The sequence below is a fragment of the Anopheles merus genome, unplaced genomic scaffold (genome assembly GCF_017562075.2).
Source record: "Anopheles merus strain MAF unplaced genomic scaffold, AmerM5.1 LNR4000672, whole genome shotgun sequence".
NCBI classification, from domain to species: Eukaryota; Metazoa; Arthropoda; class Insecta; order Diptera; family Culicidae; genus Anopheles; species Anopheles merus.
Window position 1 is genome coordinate 15466 of NW_024428252.1, and position 19248 is coordinate 34713.

Genomic DNA, 19248 nt, shown 5'->3' on the forward strand with positions numbered 1-19248 from the left:
GAAAATAAGTATTTTAAGTTTGATTTCTTTATTTCATACAAGTTTTTCGTACTCGAGCAAAACGTGTTTCACGTGCACATCGATCGATTCATTGTCACACAATCACTAGAAAAAAAAATTAACACCACAAACCGCATGTGTGCGTGCGTGAAAAGGGAGCGAACTCAAGAGCATCACTTTCCATGTGCGCGATTTCCATCGAACACATTTTCCGCCCCTTTTCTGCATCTTTCCTAGTTGTTTGCGTACATTTTCGTAATCGTACCATCAAGTTCTATCTTCATACGATCGCTGATCACGCTTGCTTCTTCTTTTCCGCCTCATCCAACACACACACACACACACACGCAGCTAACAAATGTTTGTCGCTTTACGTTCGAAGCTATCCACCGAGGAGGAGGAGATCATTGTCGCCCTTTTCTGGATGGTGAAGCAACCTAAACCACAAATATGTGCACGTTGCGTGTGTGCGCACACATATACGAAAAGGACACAAAATATGAACGTGCCATCGAAAGCGTGTTACTCCAAAGTTTTGGAGAGAAACAAAAATGGGTCGTGTTTCTCGGTTGTGTTTCGTCAATTTTCCCTCCCCATGTTTAACACCCACCCGCCATTGCTACTAAAACGAACTAGTTTCTGGTCATCAATATGCGCTACAACTAATCGGGATTATATGTATGTACAGTATGTGAATGATGTGAATGAATGGGTGATCATGCTTGTGCCGAACCGATTCACAGCCACCCAGAAGCATCCAGCGTGGTGGCAGGATGCTAGGTGGTCAGTTGTCTATCTAAACGCCATCCGCAAGCACGCACAATATATATCTACTAGCGCTGACTAAAGGCTAGGAAAGGAAACACTCCGATCGATTGATTGATCGAGCAACAGAAAGAAAAAAAAATGAAAATAGATTCTAACTCCCGTACTACTAACAAACATCGTCGGCGATCGTCCTGAAGGACGTTATTACGACGCACGAAACACACACGCACACACTAAAACGATCACTAGTTACATACATATATACGCTTTGCTTGCTCCTTCTCCTCTTCATCCTACGAACATCGCTCCCGATACTTAATATTCAAATGATTATACATGTCTGCCTCACTGTATTTGCATTTAGCTACATTCTACTACTAGTGCTTGTATGATGACTGTGGGTGGTATGTATGTGTGTATTTAGATGGAATTTGATTACTTTTTTTTCTTCACTTTTCTACTCCTACATTTTCATAAAACCTTCCTACATGTGCTAAAAAGAGCAATGCACTATTTACGTCTCTCCACGAAACGAGTGTACGTACGAACGAGTGTACGTTACGAGCAATCGGTACCCCGTACCGAAAACGACCCTTTGCCCCCAATTGGTTTCTTTTCATTTTTGAACTGCTCGTTTTACTGTTGCTTAAAATATGTTTACTGCTTTCCAGAGTTTTTTTTTACCATTTTTTGTAAACAATTGCTTTGGGCATATTTTTCTATAATTAACTTAGGAGGGGCTTGTTGATTGGATTTAATCCTACTGAAAAACGTAAAAAACCCGCGTATTGAAGTTTTCCAAAAAAAAGCTAGATTTTTAAAATAATTAAAAATTGCCTGCTGTTTATGTTAAAAATGATCAAACATCTGTGTTAATGCTTTGTAAAAAAGGAGGTTTAGAACTATTCTAATAAGTTGTACAACATTGCTATTGATGTTTGGGAAATCCTTTGAAGAAAAGTTTGCAAGTTGTATGGATTAAGGAACGCTGGAAGTTGTTGGATTCAATAGTTGATCAAATACAAAAATAACCCAAAAAGTTTGCAGTTTCACTCTATTTTTTTAAACACGATCGTTGTAAATTTTTGCTTTATGCTCACACTACCTTTTCCTTCTATCCAAACTGAAAAGCTTTGCTTCACCAAATCTGGAAACATCTAAACATTTGTTTTGTGGGATGTGGGTAAAGTTACGTCCAAAAGTGACAATTTTAGGTGTTCTGTAACTTGTTTTAATGTTCACTTTTCTTCCCCTCAATAGAGTATTGATTCAAAAAATGTCCGTACAAATGAGTAGTTGGTTGGTTTTGTGCATACACATACTCTCTCTCTCTCTCTTTCTCTCTATCCAAAAACGTATCTTTTGCAGACTTTACAGTGGTTGTAAATTTTTTCGTTTACATTAATCGCTAAAGTGTCCCATCCTCAAAGCCTGTGCACATTCTATACTTCCTTTACAGCAGCTTTGGGCCTAAAGGAAAAACCCCCCGACACGCGTTCATAGCAAGAAAATCAGTAGAGATGGTGGATGCAAAGGGATTAAAATAAATTAATTTGGGGCGTTTGGGGAGAGGCGTTGGGGCAAATGGTGTCATTGACTGGGACAGAAAGCGGGAGCTTCTAGCGGGTGGGACGTACAGGAAGACCTTGCAGGTTGTGCTCGATATATCGATTCCTTTTGACGATCGTCGTGTGTGTTGTGTGTGTCGAGCGATCAAGCAGCTCAAACTTAAAACTAACTACACAAAGCAACTGTACAAAATGTGGAAAATACACAAAACGACACAAAAGAAGTAGGTTTAAGGGAGATTAAGGAGAACCCCTGTACACGGTGTAATTTGGCCCTCTGCTTAATTGGCGAACCAACGAAACCACATACAACCAAGTGACAAACATTCCTTAAAGTGTGTGTACCATTCGTGTTGGGTACCGGTAAACGGGATTGATTTATCTACTGGCCATTCCGGTTGGCCGTTGCTTTTCCATCAGCTACCGGAAGGATTGCGTTGTTGCCGGAATGGGAAGGGAAAGGAGGGGGCGGGGAGTCATTCTTATCATGTCTACTGTCGCCGGTTGTTGGCCACACCGGTACGCTCGCGGCTGTCCTCCCGCCCGATGCTGTTCCGGCTGCGCGGTGGCGACGTATTGTTGGTCCCGTTCGGTCCGAGGCGCGTTTTGCGCGAGCGCTTAAATTTGGCCATATCCTCCCCGAACACGTCACCCGTCCGGAGTGCCGATATGAGGTCGTCGAACTCACCCTTGTTGTTGGGATCGGCCCCGGGGACGGGCCCACCGTTCGTGCCGTTCGAGTGCTTCGACTTCAGGCCCAGCTTGCCGGCGACCGAGTTGAGCAGGCCCTCCTTGGACTTTCGCTCGATCGTGCGCTTCTTTAGCTAAAACAAGGAACGAGCGGGAAAGATCGTGTTAATTTCGGTAGGTTGGGTGCCCAGTGCTTGGCACTTACCTCGGCCTCCTGCTTGGCACGCTTTTCCTCCTCCTCCTGGCGCCGCCGGAAGTTCTCATTGTCCTGCTTCGCTTCCATCAGCGCGGACAGGAAGCCGTCAAAGATGCCGAAGAACTCTTCCGGCTGCACGACGGAACCATCCTCACCAAAGAGCCGAACGGCACGATCGAACCTGGGATAGCGAGAAATGTTAAATGGGGTATATGTAAAGCTTTTCCCCAGCAATTTCATCCCGCGCCGTACCTCGTCTTCATGTCCTGGAACTGGTCCTCCAGCTCGGCGAACCGTACCGAGGCCTGGGCGTGGAATTCGCGCATCACCGGCAGGAACCGGTCGCCCGGCTGGGACGCACCGCTGCTACGGTGGAACTCGATCTCGCGGTTCACCTCGGCCAGCCCGGCCCGCAGCATCGTAATGTCCTTGTCCATCTCGCCGAGCGACACCTTGGACGCTTCCTTCACGTGCGGCAGATCCTCCTCCAGCGTCAGGATGTCCTTGAACTTCTTCTCGATGATCTGCACCAGATAGTGGAGCAGGGTGGTACCCTTGGCCGCACTGGACTTGGTGTCCGCTAGCCGGTTCAGCGAGGCCAGCCGGAAGCCGGACGCATTGCCCCGGGCACCACGGTTCATGTAGTTGCCGAGCGCCAGGACGAGCTCGAGCAGCTTGCGAAGCTTGCGGGAGCGGGCGACCTCGCGGGAGGCCTCCATTACGCTGGCGATCCTTGGGGCGAGATCGTTCACGGTCACCTGGAACCGCTTCTTGTAGTGTAGGCTGCGCAACCGCTGCTCGTAGTGAGGTATCCTGGGAATTGGGTAAGGTGTGATAGATGATGAGTACATGCGGGAATAGGGGTTTCCGTGCGGTTGGGACTTACTTTGAGATTTCGTAGAGAAACCGGTCCGCACGTGCAAGGGAATCGATATCCTCGGAATGCTCGTCCAGCAGGGCACGCTCCTCGGCCGATGGAGTGAACTTCAGGAGTTGCTCTACCATATCGATTGGTAGCTGCTCGTTGGAGTCCATCGACAAGATTGCCCTAGAATTTGGGAATAGTCGTTAAGTCATGATCCTTTCGTGTGATATGATCGTGTGATGTTTGAGTTGGACTTACTTGGAGATCTCCTCGTCAGTCATCTTGAGCTTGCTGAGGAGGATGGTACAGTTCTGCGCCCGTCGTCCATCAATTACCGACAAAATCTTAGCCTTATTCTTCCCGATCAATCGAAGATCCTCGATCGAACCATCATTCTGTTCACAGACGGGAGTACAAAATGCGACATTAGAGAACAAGCTGATGAGGTTGAAACTACTGATGGGAAAAATGATGTTTTGGTGGGAATCGATTCCGGATAGTAGGTCCGGAATCAGTTTCCAGAATCGATTCCGGAATCGACTCTGGAATTGAAATTGACTCCGGAATCGGTTCCGAAATCGAAATTGGCTCCGAAATCAGAATTAGTTTCGAAACGTAATCGTTTTCGACATATCCATAAGAATAGGCGTTTGTGTCTAATGATGCTACGTATTTATAGCTGCAGAGAATCAAAATGTATTTGTAAACGACCCATTCTCATGGAGATTCCTTCGTGGGGACTGATTTCGCTTCTGAAACTTGGTATGTCAATTAAAAAACTGATTCTCATTCCGGAGAACTGATCCAATTCCACTTCTGGAGTTAATCCTGATTTTGTTACCGAAGCAAATAGCGACGCCAAGGTCGATTCCGATTCCGGAGCTGTTTCCAATTCCGGAATCGCTTCCGGAGCCGACCCCAAAATTGGAGCTGGAGACAACTTCAGAATCGACACCGGAATCTAATCGATTCGAGCAACGGAATCGGTATCAGAATCGGGTAGGTCCGACACACACACACACACACACTTACCGTAACACCGTTCTTTTGGTAGGCGGAGAACAGTTTATCGATCGACTCGAGCTCGATGCTGTTGTACCACTTGGTGTCGTCCAGCTCGCTCCACACCGTGCCCTGCAGCTTGCTGTCGGGCAGCTTGGACCAGTTGAAGCTCTTGAGCGGGTTGGCCGGCTGCGGTACGTTCTTCTTGGGCGCTTCGGGTGCCTTCGGAGCGGCCGGTGCCTGGGGCCCGCCGGCCGGCGCCACCTTCGGCAGACCGCCCGGAGCGGGCGGTGGCGGCGGTGCGGCCGGCATCATCATGGGCGGTGGCGGCGGCGGCGGCAGCTTGCAGGCGGGCGGCGGCGGAGGCGGCGGTGACGTGGCCTGCCCGTTGCAGTTCGCACCCTGCAGGCCCGCCACCTTCTGGTCGTCCGGGATGCTGCCCTCGGTGACGAGCCGCTCGAGCCGGATCCGCTCCTGCTGCTCGCTTACGATCCGGTGCTGCAGGTCCTCGGCCCGCATCTCCGCATTGAGCGCACGCTGGACCGCCTGCGAGTGGTTGGCACTTTCCTTCTCCAGCCGCTCGCGCATGCGCGCCAGCGCCGTCTCCAGGTCTTCCTTTTCCTGCGTCCGGTGGTCCAGGTCCTGCTCCTTCTTCGCCAGCCGGGCCACTATTTCCGCGTTCTCGCGCTCCAAATCCTCGGCCCGGGTGCGGGCGGCCACCAGCTCTTCCTCCTTCACCAGCAACTTCACCACCTTGCGCACGTCGATCGCGAGCGGTGCCACGTCCGGGTCCTGCAGCTTCAGCGAGGCCGACGCCACCGAACCCGTCTCGGAGCGCTTGTCCGCGCCCGGTGCGTCCGGATCGAGACAGTCGCTGGCCGGGCGTTCCTCGTGCTGCAGCACGAGCTGCTGCACCACCCGATCAAACAGCAGCCAGTGCTGCGCGTTCGGGCCCGTCGTGGGCGGCGGCAGCAGCAGCATATGCTGCAGCAGCGACAGCAGATGCGGGTAGGCCGGCGAATGGCTCAGCTTGCGCCGGATCAGATCGAACATGGCCGACGCGCTCTTGGTGTCCACGTGCTCGTGGTCAAACTTGCGCGCCAGCTCCTTCTCGTCCTCGTTGCGCACCATCTCGAAGAAGTCCAGATGGCGGTTCAGCGTGTCGTTCTCGTGCTTGCGCAGCTTGTCGATGACGGGCTGGATGCCGAGCATCAGGAACTCGTACCGCAGATGGAGCCGAAACTCGAGATTCTCCTGCCCGGGGCCGTAGTTCAGCACGGCGTTGATGAACGACATGATCGCCGTCTTGAGGTTGACATCGTCCCGGTACGCGCCGGTCGAGCGGTCGAGATCGTTCACGATGCCCTGGAAGCGGGCCCGCTCGGCCGCATACTCCTGGTAGTTGAGCATCGCGTTCAGCACCTTCTTGTGGCCGCCCGGCACGAGACAGACGGCGCCGAGTATCTCCAGCGCGGCAATCTTCGTCTTGATGTTGTCCGCCGCCAGCGACCGGGCGATCGTATCGATCCCGGTCGGGTGGGCGAGCACATGGGACCGGCCGGTCGAGTTGTTCATGAGCGCCTTGATGCACCCGATCAGGCTGGTGTGCAGCGGGCTGTTCGCTACCCGTATGTCGAGCGCCTGCAGCAGCTCGAGCAGGGCCGGCAGCCCCTGCAGCTCGATAAACCGTATCACGAAGCTGTGGGCCGAGGTGCGCAGTGCCGTCTTGAGCGCATCGAACAGTGCGGTTTGCGATTCGATCTTCGGCCCGTACTCGTGCGTTGGCGACTCGTCCGGCGCGCAGGCTTTCAGCTGCACCGCCATATCCTTGAGCCGCTCGATGTAGTGTTCCGGCGACGGCGGTACGGTTTGTAGCGGGGTGCCGTTGGGCCCGCTGTCGAGGGGGCTTTTGCGCGAGCAGTAGATTTGCCACTTCTTCTGGGGCGGCAGGCTCATCATGGCCGCCTTGTTCGGTGCGGTCAGGTCGAGCTCCTCGACCAGCTCGGCAAACTTGCTGTCGAGCTCGTCGATCGCCGGCATCGGCTGGGTGGGTGTGAGCGTCTGCAGCGAGAACACACCTTCCACCACACAGATTTCGGGTGGTTCGTCATCCTGTGGAGAGAAGAAGGATCAAAAGAGAGAAAAAATCAGCATAATGTCAATCTTGTGTGGCGATGCTGATATGATACGCACTTTTTTAAAGAATATAAACATAAAAATTTTCTCCACAAAATGTATTAATCTCAAAAGCAGTTCCATCCAGTGAAATTTATCACAAAAACTGGATGAAAAAAAAGAAAAGAATTTTTAAAACTACACCTCCCTACACTTGTGTTTTGGACGAAACGATTGAAGCACGATGCCCTGCCATATTCCAGGTTGCTTTGATCTAATAGTCAAGATAGCCCAAATGTTATATCATTGCGGCGAATTTAAATTGACAGTTAATTAATTAGTAAAGTCGCTATAAAAACTATAAAATCGCAATGCAAGGTTCGTCGCTTGATCTACATTTTTTTTGTTTCAAACTTTTTATTGACATTGCAAAATCTCGCAGTGCAAACTCGCACCACAAAAAACTAACTTTAGAGTTTTTTTAAACGCCAGGTGGTAACGCGAAAACCACAGCGGGTTCCGAACGTTCGATTGATTTCCCATCCAAAATTTTCGCACAATCTTTAATCCCTTTTCGCTCCCCTGTAAACCGTGCAAATTAGGCAAACAATTGCACACTGCTCAGCCCGAGCTCGATTCAATTACCGAGCCCATAATGTGTTGTTAGCCTTATTTATTAGATGCGCTGCCTTTTTTGCACCATAAAGCGCGTGGCTTCTGCTGTGTATGGGCACCGAACGGATCCCGACCGCCAGACCGTGAGCATTTGCTCCCATTTAAACATGGTCGGGATGATTGGTATTATTCAATTTGTTCAATTTACTCCACCTACAATCCGATCCGTTGCGGTTTGCCCCTCACTTCCTTTACTCTCTTCTGCCCACTGTCTGAGGGGGTTTGAAGAACCAAGGAAATTGGGGCCGAAGCGAAAGAATGGATCCGGATTTGAGCAAGCAACTGAAGCCGGAAATCGGATATGGCCGCGGAGCGTACTCGGAAAGCATTACTGTTTTGCGTTGCTTGAGAGAGCAAAATACGGTGCCAATGTGCTTTATGTGGTTGCCTTTCTTCCCGGTTTATGTTGACCTGGAAAGAGGCAGTGGGCTGTCGGTAAAGGTCAGATCAAGCGGAATGATCATGCTTTGAAATGTGATGCTGCACTGAACTGAATCTGATGACGTGAGCGTTTGGCAGCTAATGTGTTCGTTTAGGAAAGGAAATAGTCCATTTTTGGGGGAGGCAGAGGAAACATTAGGCCGCAGATTATGCTTGATTAGGTACCGTGTGCCCAACATTCGATGGGCTGCCATTTGATGCGCAGAGTTTGGGATGAAAGCGATCGGCAGTGGCTATTTGGAATGTCGGTAGTAGAAACGGTACTAAAAATCGGTATCACTGGAGCAACGCTACTACTATCAACATCGTCCGAAGGTCAGCAGGCATGGGAAGCATCCCCTACCAGCATAAGTTAAAGAAACACTTTACTAATAACTAAGCGCGGTTGTAGTTTTTTTGTTGCAAATATTCCGTTTCATTTCCCACGCACACTGAGCCAGCTTGTGATCTTGTTTCGAGCAATGGCTGATTTTGCAAGATACAGGGTTTTCCAGGAGTTCTCATAGCTGTGGGACACTTTATTGACTGCTTCTTACGTGAAATGAACTAAATGTAATGGGAATTGGACTCTATAGCACCCTTGTTGGACAAATCCAATAGGAATTTCCAATAAGAGCTGTCCAAAAAAGGTGCCATAGAGTCCAATTTCCATCATATGAAGTTCATTTCGCATAAGAAAGAGTCAAGGAAGTGTCTCACAACTATGAGAACCCCTGGAAAACCCTGTAAACTTCCCATCTGAATTGATTTTAAAGCGCTCTGTGTAGTTTGATAAGTTTGGGACCGGGTCTGGGACTGTCATTGACACCGATTTTGGGGAAGGCAAAAAAAAGTGAAAGATTGCTTGTTAAATTCTACCACAGCCGGCAGCGAGCGGGTAGTAGCTGTCTTGCTTGCTGGCCCCGTAGCGATCGCTTGTGCTTTGGTGATAAAGCTGTACGATTTTTCTTTGACTCTATGTTGATTGCGATGGTGTGAACAAGTTTTTACACGTACTTAATGGTAGCATACTTAATGGGGTACTTTCAAGGTTTATTGGGCAGGGAATGCCACTCATGTAATGATGTTTTGTTTAGAGTATTTGGTAATTGCTCTGTTCAGAAAATGGAATGCCTTTTTATGATCAATGTGTCATTTTTCGAACGGTTTTCTGGCGAAAAGATATGTATTAAACTTATTAACGCGTTTGATTTCGGTTCATTTCAATAGTTAGTTCAATAATATTATACAGATTGAAGCTCTTATCCAAGTTTTACCCACAACTTCTGTCAGAAATTTATAGAATGTGGATCTGATCTTCATGTAAAAAGATTATGTTTCCTGTTGATCAATAATCACTACCAGCTCATATCTCACTCCATTACTGAGAGGTGTAATAAAACGCACATAAATTAGCCTGAGCTACTGCACATAACATCCGTAAAACGATGATCACTGTGCTTTACTTATCCCTCCTGCTTTCGATAGAGTTCCCTCCAGCCCATTAGCTTTTATCATACAATCAGATACGCATTCTGCATCTGATCGTATTGGGCAACAGAGAAATAAAGTCTACCGTACACGATAAATTATGTCACCCTCAGCGCTCTGCAAAGGAAACGCACATCGATTCGTAAATGTAAAACCGCTCCTACTCGTACGGCTGCCCTCGCGCAGGAATTACATTACCATTAACACCGTGTCGTTTTTTCTTCTTCTTCTTCTTAATGCGTCTGCATGCTAATACACGATCGATCGGACACATTAAAGCCACTGCTCATAATCAATCCTCCTGCCCGGTGCGCGCAATCCGGTTTTGCGCCGCTCGTTACCGAAGCCCAATTACACAATGCCGCGGGTGATGCTGCCGATGCCAGGCGGCACGGTGAAGGACTCAACACCGCCGAAGGTAGTTCGCGCGTACTTCACTGTGCGAAACAATCGCGATAAAAGATCCATAAGGTAAGGAGGACAAAAAAAACAAAAAATCAAAACCTTGAAAAATTACCTTCCCCCAGCGTATTAACACCTTTGGCGGCTAAATTATGGCAGGATGGGTTTTCCTTATTGTGCCTCTCGTGCCATTACCGGGCGGCTCGAATATGCATTGCAAAGTAAAAATGCGCGTCAAAATATTACTCCGTCGAGCGTAACGCTTTCAGCCTAAGAGGCGACGAGATGGACCGACGAGTGCTCAGACCGTGACTCTGAATGTCAGTGTCAAAGACGCACGGCGCACCGAAGGACGAACAGAGTACGGTGGGGTAGTGCGCTGAGGTCCGGCGAATCTGTCCAGGATGGGTACGTATCAATGGGTTCAGGGTTGGCCTTTCTTCTTCTATCTCTCCTTGGGACCGCGGGGAGACTCGCGGAGATCAATTTCGCCAATTATGGAAGTTTATGAGACCTTTTATGAGTGATGCTTCTGCTGCTGGGGGGCGTAATTTGCGTACCGCATACAAACGAACAGAGGAGCAAAAGATCCATCAGTTGATCTTGGCATACTTTTTGGCGGTGTCTCTGCTTCCTTACTGGGAACAAGGCAATTGCTCAATAAATTGCTTTTTTTGTGATTTTGTAAAAGAACGTCTAGATTGGCAGGGCAAGAGAGTGATTGTGGAAATGATCAACCAAGGATAGTGGGAAGAAGGAAATGGTAAACATTTAAACTCATTGCTTCATCAATTGACATCCTGCACTTCCTTCGGATTAATGGTAAAATCATCTGTTTCCATAAAAGTATTTCTGACGACTGTTTATTGTTTGTAGCCCATATTGTGATTGATAGCAATTAACATTCACACAAGTGACCTTCTCTCGGCGTTCGAGCTGAATGTTTCCAATCCAAACTGTTGTGGTTTAATAAAATTGCAATCGATGGGCCGCTCTGTACGGACGTGTGAAGGGATTTGTGCTGCAAATTTCAGACGACAATTATTATTACGCTTTTTTTGCGATAAAATACAACCAACTCAATCGATGGGGAAATGTGCTTTTCTCTCTCTCTCTAAGGTTATCTATTGCGCTCACTCACTAAATCATGCTTTTATTTTATGATCTTCACTTAATGTGGCACTAACTCTAACAGCGCTCGTTACATCATGCTTCTTCTGGTGCTTGCGGGATTGGTGCTTGGCGTAGCTGCTCCGGATATGGTCATCGAACATGGGTGCCATTTAATTACCAATAAACACTCATTTATCTTAGGCGCCCGAGTGTCGTACTCATGACCGTGGCATGGGAAAGTACGTTGGATGCGTTTTTATTGGAAAGGTTCGCAAAACGTAGGGATGGTAGTTTCTATATGACGCTAAATCATGCGCCAGTTAGTCAACGATCAAAAATGTTATAATAAATCATGGTCGACCGTGGAGCAGTATCGACCGTGGAGAAGGGTTCGTTCGTGGTAGCATTAATTGAAATGCATTCAATACGGGAAGTAAGCTCTTTCCTCAAGGATTCGAGCGCGGGAGCGGAAGAGAGCGAACACGCGCGACACGGATTGGCTTCGGTTACTCACTCGCGACACTATGATCGCGGGCATCTGTGGTAGCGAGGCTACCACCGACTATGACCGCAGGGGCACGCACGATCGATAGCCGGTGCATATCGCGCACATATTCGATATCATGATAAATTGCTTCTATCGATCGTTCGCCGTATGCTCTTGATATAATCAATCGGTTGAAAGGGTTGAACCCGACAGCGATCGTGGTTTGGGAAGCCGGCCATGTTCCGCCGTTGGAGCAGTTCTGTTTTTGAAATTTTACTCCAATACTTCCCCTCTCCATCAGCGTGACAGCGCACCGTGCTCTGCTCCACAGAAAACGCGGAAGTATTTGAAATTCTCGTCCACCGTTTGCAGCGCGTTTGCATCCTGCCCGGATCTGTAACGGTGCGGTGCGCGTGCGGCACACACACACACGTGTTGATAAATGATCGCCACACCGAATCGACAGGTCGGTGGCCGTCGCACGCAGTATCTACTGGTGGTGGCCGCTGGCGACGCATCGTCGTCGTCGTCGCGGCAAATCCGGAACCGATCGATCGAATTTAAGGCGCTCTTTGGTGTGGCTGCTGTACGTATATTGTAGGTTATTGGTAAGCTTCAACCTCTCGCGCCCCAGGAGTTCTTTCACGCTGGCGGCAGCGTTGCTTTCCATCGGGAGGAATGAATCGAACGCACATGCTGTCGTGCGAAGCGGGAAAGCACAAGGCGCGAAGCGTTTTATTCAACACCGGGACCGGTGATTTAACCGATCGGCTTTGGGAGCGGCGGGGTGACGGTGCGGCTGTGATCAGTGGTTTGTGGGTAACATTATCGTTAGGTGAATGACGGTAGTTTAATCGAATTAGATCCAATATCGTAGACAACGGGGAGAGGCCGCATTAAAACACGATGTTTCGTAAGAGATTTTCAATGGTTTTTTTCGATGGAAAAAACAGGGTTAGGGAGGATTTGGGTATGTCTTCAAACCAACGGAAAAGCTTTTTGTCAATTTTAAACAAAAGACTTCGTACAAGCGACGAACCTTCAAAGGGACGTGATTTTATAATACATCTTTGAACATGTTAAAACTGAGATTAAAATCATAAGCTTGCATTGTTTCCGGACGGAGCGCATAATTAAAGGTACCAAGAAACAACTGTGAAGTGTGCTTTGACCAAACAAAAAGTGTTGAGGAGTAGATCAAGCTCTGCCTAACCATGAGAGAACAAAAACGCTATTTGTATGTGACAAACTTTCACTACATAGACTAATCATAGCACATTTCTTCAGTACGATAGTATTTAGATCAGTATCTTATTTTAGTTTAGTTTTAGAGAGTGATGCAATGTGTTTTCTTATCTTAAATCTTACAAAAACAACTTTGAGCCTGTTTAAACTAAGTCTTACATACCGCAAAACAAAAGATATCTTGCAAGCAACGAACCCTCAAATGTGTTCAATTTTGCTATTGCTTTTTTACCGGATGAAACACTTACCCTCACTAACTTTCCTTTGTGCGAGGATCGTGTACCATTAAAAAAACAAATATTTCATTCGATCGAAGTGCAGTGACAAGTACAAGATCGATTAATGCGATCGACAATAGAAACACAAACCTAGCGGCAGTACAGTTACAAGCTGTTTGCTACTTTGCCCTGCAGTGTAGCAGCGGCAGCAAAGGATCTTTCTTTATTATTACCCTCGCATCTGCGTTGTTGTGTTTTTTGTCCTTAACCAAGAAACAGGCTACACACAGTGTATGTGACCCGTATGCAACCGGTGCTTACCTGCAGGCAGCCACACCAGCCCCGGCGGCCCCGGAACGCTGGCATCTTCTTGTGCGCCTTGTAGTGTTTGTGCAGGTTCGTCTGGTGGTAGTGCTGCTGGGCGGTCGGCTGTACGGTGACGGCCGTACCGTTCGCCGGGACGACGGTGTGTAGCGACCCCGGCACCGTCGTCGGCTGATAGAAGGCGTCGGCCGTGGCGGTGATGTTGCTGCTGTAGTTACCGGATGTGCCCTCCGGCGTGGTGGTGCCGCCGCTGTTTGTGACCGCCTCCTTGCATATGTGGGGCAGACTCCAGCTGCCGAGATCGGGCAGCCGCGTCCGCAACGTGGCCAAATTGATCGGGCACGTCGGGATACCCTGGAAGATAGAAAAGAGAGAGAAAGAGAGAGGGAGTCGTATGTTTAGTAAGGATCGTTTTGGAGGGTTTTTGTGGTTGAATTTTTTGTAATAAACAATTTACGAAAGTATTATAAGTGGATGTCCATTGAGTTATACATGACACTTTGGGGGTCCACTTAAGGCAAAACAATTGACGAATGTGTTTACATAATTTTGAAGTACTGTTTTTTGCTGCTACAACCATTCAACGCCGTTTAGGAAACTATCCTCGTCTCCACAGATCTCCGACGCCGGCCAACATTTGTGTGACGGTTGAGAGTGTAAAAAAGTGTTTTTGTTGTTGTGTCTGGCTAATGCTTATAAACATTCACAACCACACAAATGTACGGCAAATCCGGCACATCCGTTGGTCGGGTTCGTTCGGATTCCGATGGGAGAAAAGACACTATTGCCCGCACCGGAGGAGCCGCGTGGAGGAGGAGCGTGCACGAGAAGGGTGCATCGTGCGAATATTGGCCTCCGTCTGCCCGCGGTCAAATGGCCCATTAATTATGTGCATGCTTACGCGGCCCGGCCCAAGCCCATGTCCCCTCAAGGGAGGGGGGCTTACACTTGGGGGACGCGCGGTTTGATCTCTGACTTTGGGAAGTGTGTAGTTTTTGGTGTGTTATTGTTGTTGCTGCCCATTGCCCGCATTTTTATAAAAAAAAAACTTTCCACCCTCTTCGCATTCGCCCTCACACCCTCACTTTCCATAACTTATGAACTTTCTTTCTTCCCTGTGTTTTTTTTTCGTTCGGTGGTTACCGCGATCGTTCATTTCCAAAGCAGCCGAAAACGCGCTGCGATTGGTGGTTGACCACTTTCGCTGCTCAAAATCAATCGTTTGACAGTAATTTGAATGATGCAACACAGATGCGGAATGGAGAATCGTGGGGTCGGTAATGTGATCGCAAAAATTGATGTGAAAAATGACATATACACATGTGTGTGTGTGTGTGAGAGTGTTTGAAATGAGGCATGGAATTGACAGGGTTGTCACTGTGTACCTTTTTTTTTCGCGCATTTTCTCTCCCGAGCGCCCCGGCGAATCTTAACGGTTGACCCCAGATTCGCTGTGCCGCTGAACCCACAGCACAACAAAACCTGTCGCGTAACGGCTTTGTTATGTGTGTGTGTGTGTTTCCTTTTCCCCCTCGTCTACACGTTTACGATCGCACCCTTAAGAAAGCACTGGTGGTGCCTCCCGCAAAGAAAGTGGCTCATTGTTGCGCGCTTGTCGCGTTGGTTTGGGAATTGGTGATGCTGGAGGAGCCCATTTTTCGTCGTTGGATCGGGCATCTCTTCCGTCTCGTTGCATTGTGACATGTGGTAAAGAAGATGGAGTAACTTTTTCATCTGTCGAAGATCATCGATGAGTCAGCACACAAACGCGTGCACACGGTTCGGGAACATCGCAGCATTGTTTTCTATTTTCGATGAATTTCTCCGCCTGAACGGGAAAAGGAACCTGTGGCGTGTGGCAAAGGTTGTGGGTTTGTGTCGCGTAAGCACCTTTTTTTTTCTTCTCTCGTTTCTTTTTGCTCCTCCCGTACGAACTACGAACTTATATGTGCGCGCCCTTTTACGATCGGGGGCCTTGTCTCACTGTTTGTTTGTGAAGGGTGATGTAACAGTGCTAAATGTGTGTTCGGTAAAATCAAAGTAGGTTGAAGGGAAGGAAACGGCAAAAAATAGCGTCCACAATCGGATGGAATGCGAATGATTACTTCAGGAGACTGGTGGGTACAATCAACGGTTGGATTAAGATATGCGAACTGACTGTTGATTTTATGAGTAAAAAATCGTCTTAAGAATGTACGAAAGATTTGCTTTATCAGGGCACATTATCTAAAGTATCGAACAATAAAGTTTAAATTATTGTTGAGTTACTCAAGACCTACTCACACGATGCTCACAGTTAGTATTAGATTATCGAAATTTGCCTGGTATTTCGTTCCACCTTAGAAATACTTATGAAAATAAAGGTAAGGACAGTATGATGATTGATGACGATCTATGTATTTTGTAATTAATTTTTTGGGTTGTCTTTTTAATACATAATAAAAGTAGGCACACATCAATGTAACCATGTAGCAGCACTTCATCCAAACATTTCATTCTCTTTAATACGCCAAACGCCCCTACACCCGTTTATGTCCATTATCATCGCCTCGTTTAGCAGTGGCAAAATGGAAACCCACCTGTCAGGCCGGTAAACTGAACATCGGTTCCCTAATTGGCTGCACTCATTACTTCCCCGCTCGGCCGCATTGTATCGGCCCGCTCGCAACAATGTCCGACACGTTAACACCGATCGACAGCCAAACCTTCGCCGAAGCTATTTTGCATATAAAGCTTTCGCGATCGCACCCAGAGATCACCACCCGCGGGCACTACAAACCGCTTACCGCTTAAAATCATAAAACGTGTGACGTGTGCTGTTTTGCCACGAAATCAGAGCACCGCGCGCTGATGACTGAATAAGGAAACCATTAGCGTGCAAGCAACGAGTCTGCGATCGGTGGCGGGCGATTAGCTGGCAAACATTAGTGGTGTGCCCCGTCTGGAGTGGGAAGTCAACATGAGCATTACGCTACTGCGCTAGGTTGCCTACTACTAGCGGGTGCAGAATGCATCATTAATCATGCCACTAAGCATGCCATCGGTAGCGTCCCACCGTAAGCACGAACACGTTGGCAAGCACGCAAAGGGGACCGCAGTGGAGGCTGTAACTCGCGCATCGAAAAGCAAGATCGCACACCGGTTGTCCTTTGTGAAGGATGTGTGTGTGTGTACCCGTGACGCGGTTGCGGGCGCACCTCTGCGTAAATCCTTCAATTCTGCCTCAACTCGGGGCAGTTAGAGAGACGTCTCCATCAACCCACTGGTACGGATGGCCACTCACCATTGACCTTCGGCCGCGCGAAGTGTCCGGTGCGGAACTTTCCTCGCGTGCAGCATGACCCTTCACGTGACGTGTAGGAATGCACGAGCTCTGGTGCAATGCATTGGTGTGGTAGACAGACAGTTTGTCACCCGCTAAAGGGGCACTCAGGTGCATGCTGCTGACCCGGTTGCCTATATAAATACAGGGTGACGATGCAGGGGGAGGGGGAGCAAGCGTGTTCTGCAAACAATCGCCAAACCAGGCACGCTCTGCCCGCTTGATTGGGGAAAGTGTGGAAAAGTAAACCCTATGCCCGCTCGATAGTTGTGGTTCCGGTGTAATGGAACCGTTGGGCTGCACACCTGACCTGTGCACAATGTCGTGGTGTACAAGTGACCGCGGACACCATTTTCTGCCCGCTGCAGGTTTCTGATTTGACTGTGGGGCTTAGGAAAGTGGCCGGCCGTGTAAACATAGCGCCTGGAGGCAGGGTGTTCGCAGGGTAATTGTATGGGTTGGAGTTTATTTGGCTACCGTTATCTTCCGACCGTCCGGGAAAGGCAAACAACAACAATCTGGGATGCGGTATATTATTGTGTGCTGCATGAACGTGAAGGAGATCTGTTTGGCAAACAAGTTCAAGTTCTCGCCATTGGAAGATATCATTAAGATAATGGCGATGTAGTAATGTGGAATGTGTGGGTTGCGAGTAGAGATAAAGGTAGGGTACGGACGTTGTAAAAAAGCGTCACATGCACCAGAGTTGTTTGATGATAACTGGTAAAATGATCTCTTTCATTCGTCTATTACTAGGTTGGTTTAAGTAAAACTGTTCCCTATGGGAGAACAGCATTTGCTGATGGAACATGCATTTGTTTCGTGCAAAAGAAAATGCAACAAAGATATTCAAACGGATCGTGATCAGTTTGTGTAGTTTTAAAAATATTGATTTGAAATGTTTTAAAATGATAAAATTGAGATGTTTTATGAGATCCTTGGATTAATTTCATCGGTTTGTTTTAATTGTCCTGCAAAAGTTAAAATTTCTAGATCTACGAATTTCTTATGGTTCTTATACTCTTAGATTCGAAGTTATTGTACGATGAATTAATTAGATGTTGGAAGATGAATGAATTTAGGTCATGGCATTTCATGCGATCACCAGTCTTTACCAGAAATTACGAGAATTGACACCATCTGATCGAAACGATCGCGGTTCTTTTCAACAATCTTCCTTAAAATTGCATTAGTTGCTTCCTTATTCAGCGCTACAACCGCTTTGCGATCTTGGCTTGCCTTAGGAGTGTCCGTAACGCTCACGGTCTTGCGACTTCGTCTCTCGCCAAGCCGTTACCCCGGCCTTAATGGCGGACGCCTCCACGCCATCCTGTCAATTCAATTAAGGCCTACCACGCCTGCTCTGTACTTGTGGACGGCCTAAAAGGACTTTACGGACTCGGTCGTCCATTTCCATGGCCAGCCACCGAAACCTGGCGAGCTTGATACACTGCACGACAGTGAGGTCGCCGTGCATCTCGTATAGCTCGTCATTGTAGCGGCTCCTCCATTTTCCTTCCACACATACGAGGACAAGAATCCTTCAGAGCATCTTCCTCTCGAACGCGGCTAATAGGGTTTTGTCAGATTTGGACAGTGTCCATGGCTCAGAGGCGTATGTAAGTACCGGTACTATATAGGTGCTATATAGTCCCAGCTTCGTCCGTCGCGACAGGTTCTTTAAGATAAACTGCAGTGAACCTCTCTATTTGACACCTCCAATTTGAAAAACCTCTCTTATTTGAACATTTTGCACAGTCCCTTGATTTCAGTACATTTTTGTTCCTCTAATTTGGAAAACCTCTGAAATCTGTGTCCCCTTATTTGTGTATGGTGTTGCCATGGTTATTGAATGATGTATGCTCAAATTGGCAATCGTATGCACAGTTTCCTATAGCAACATTTAAGGCTGCATACTAAATGTTCTGTCTCTTTCTTGTTTGTATGGACTTTCATTCACTTTTAACCTCTCTAATTTGAAAACCCCTCTTATTCGACAGTCCCATCGCCTCTCAAATAAGAGAGGGTTCACTGTAATTTCTCAGGCTGTAGAATGACCGGTTGACCCGAGATAAGTGAATTCTGGAACGGCTTTAAAAGTGAGTAACCTATTGGTATTATCTGCATTCCCAGGTTCCATGCCGTCTGCTCGTTCTTTGGTAGGCTTCTGCTACATAGAAGAGCCGCAGACCAATGATGTCTATATCTTCAGCGTATGCCAGGATCTGGGTTGACTTATAGAAGATGGTTCCCGAAGTCTCCATCCTCGCGTCCCGGATGGTAGCAAAAGGCCTGAGAGTTTCCATTCACCTTCACCTGGCAAGTGACGTTCATCACAGTCCTTCTA

General features: G+C 47.9%; 1 protein-coding gene across 3 annotated transcripts; it reads right to left on the reverse strand.

The window, feature by feature from the left end:
* Positions 1–11: 11 nt before the first annotated feature.
* On the reverse strand, positions 12–13929 carry LOC121602874 (disheveled-associated activator of morphogenesis 1-like). Of its 3 annotated transcripts, XM_041931634.1 has the most exons (8): positions 7283–7462; positions 5120–7201; positions 4346–4482; positions 4109–4270; positions 3475–4035; positions 3232–3403; positions 3025–3160; positions 12–437 (listed from the first exon to the last, which is right to left on the reverse strand). In XM_041931634.1, exons 1-8 carry the CDS (start codon positions 7346–7348, stop codon positions 352–354), a joined length of 3402 nt encoding a protein of 1133 aa, XP_041787568.1. In that variant the 5' UTR covers positions 7349–7462; the 3' UTR covers positions 12–351. The 3 variants fall into 3 exon arrangements, with proteins under 3 accessions (XP_041787568.1, XP_041787569.1, XP_041787567.1); XM_041931635.1 differs by lacking the exon at positions 7283–7462 and adding an exon at positions 13577–13929 and having other exon boundaries at positions 12–3160; XM_041931633.1 differs by having other exon boundaries at positions 12–3160.
* Positions 13930–19248: the final 5319 nt, after the last annotated feature.

What these genes read in the sequence shown, in the direction of transcription:
- LOC121602874 (XM_041931633.1), bottom strand. Translation starts at nt 7,348, where the DNA reads ATGGAACTGCTTTTGAGATTAATACATTTTGTGGAGAAAATTTTTATG. An exon ending in ACTGACGAGGAGATCTCCAA is followed by an intron (nt 4,271 to 4,345) that starts GTAAGTCCAACT and finishes CCCAAATTCTAG; the next exon opens with GGCAATCTTGTCGATGGACT. An exon ending in GTGCCAAGCAGGAGGCCGAG is followed by an intron (nt 3,161 to 3,231) that starts GTAAGTGCCAAG and finishes TCCTTGTTTTAG; the next exon opens with CTAAAGAAGCGCACGATCGA.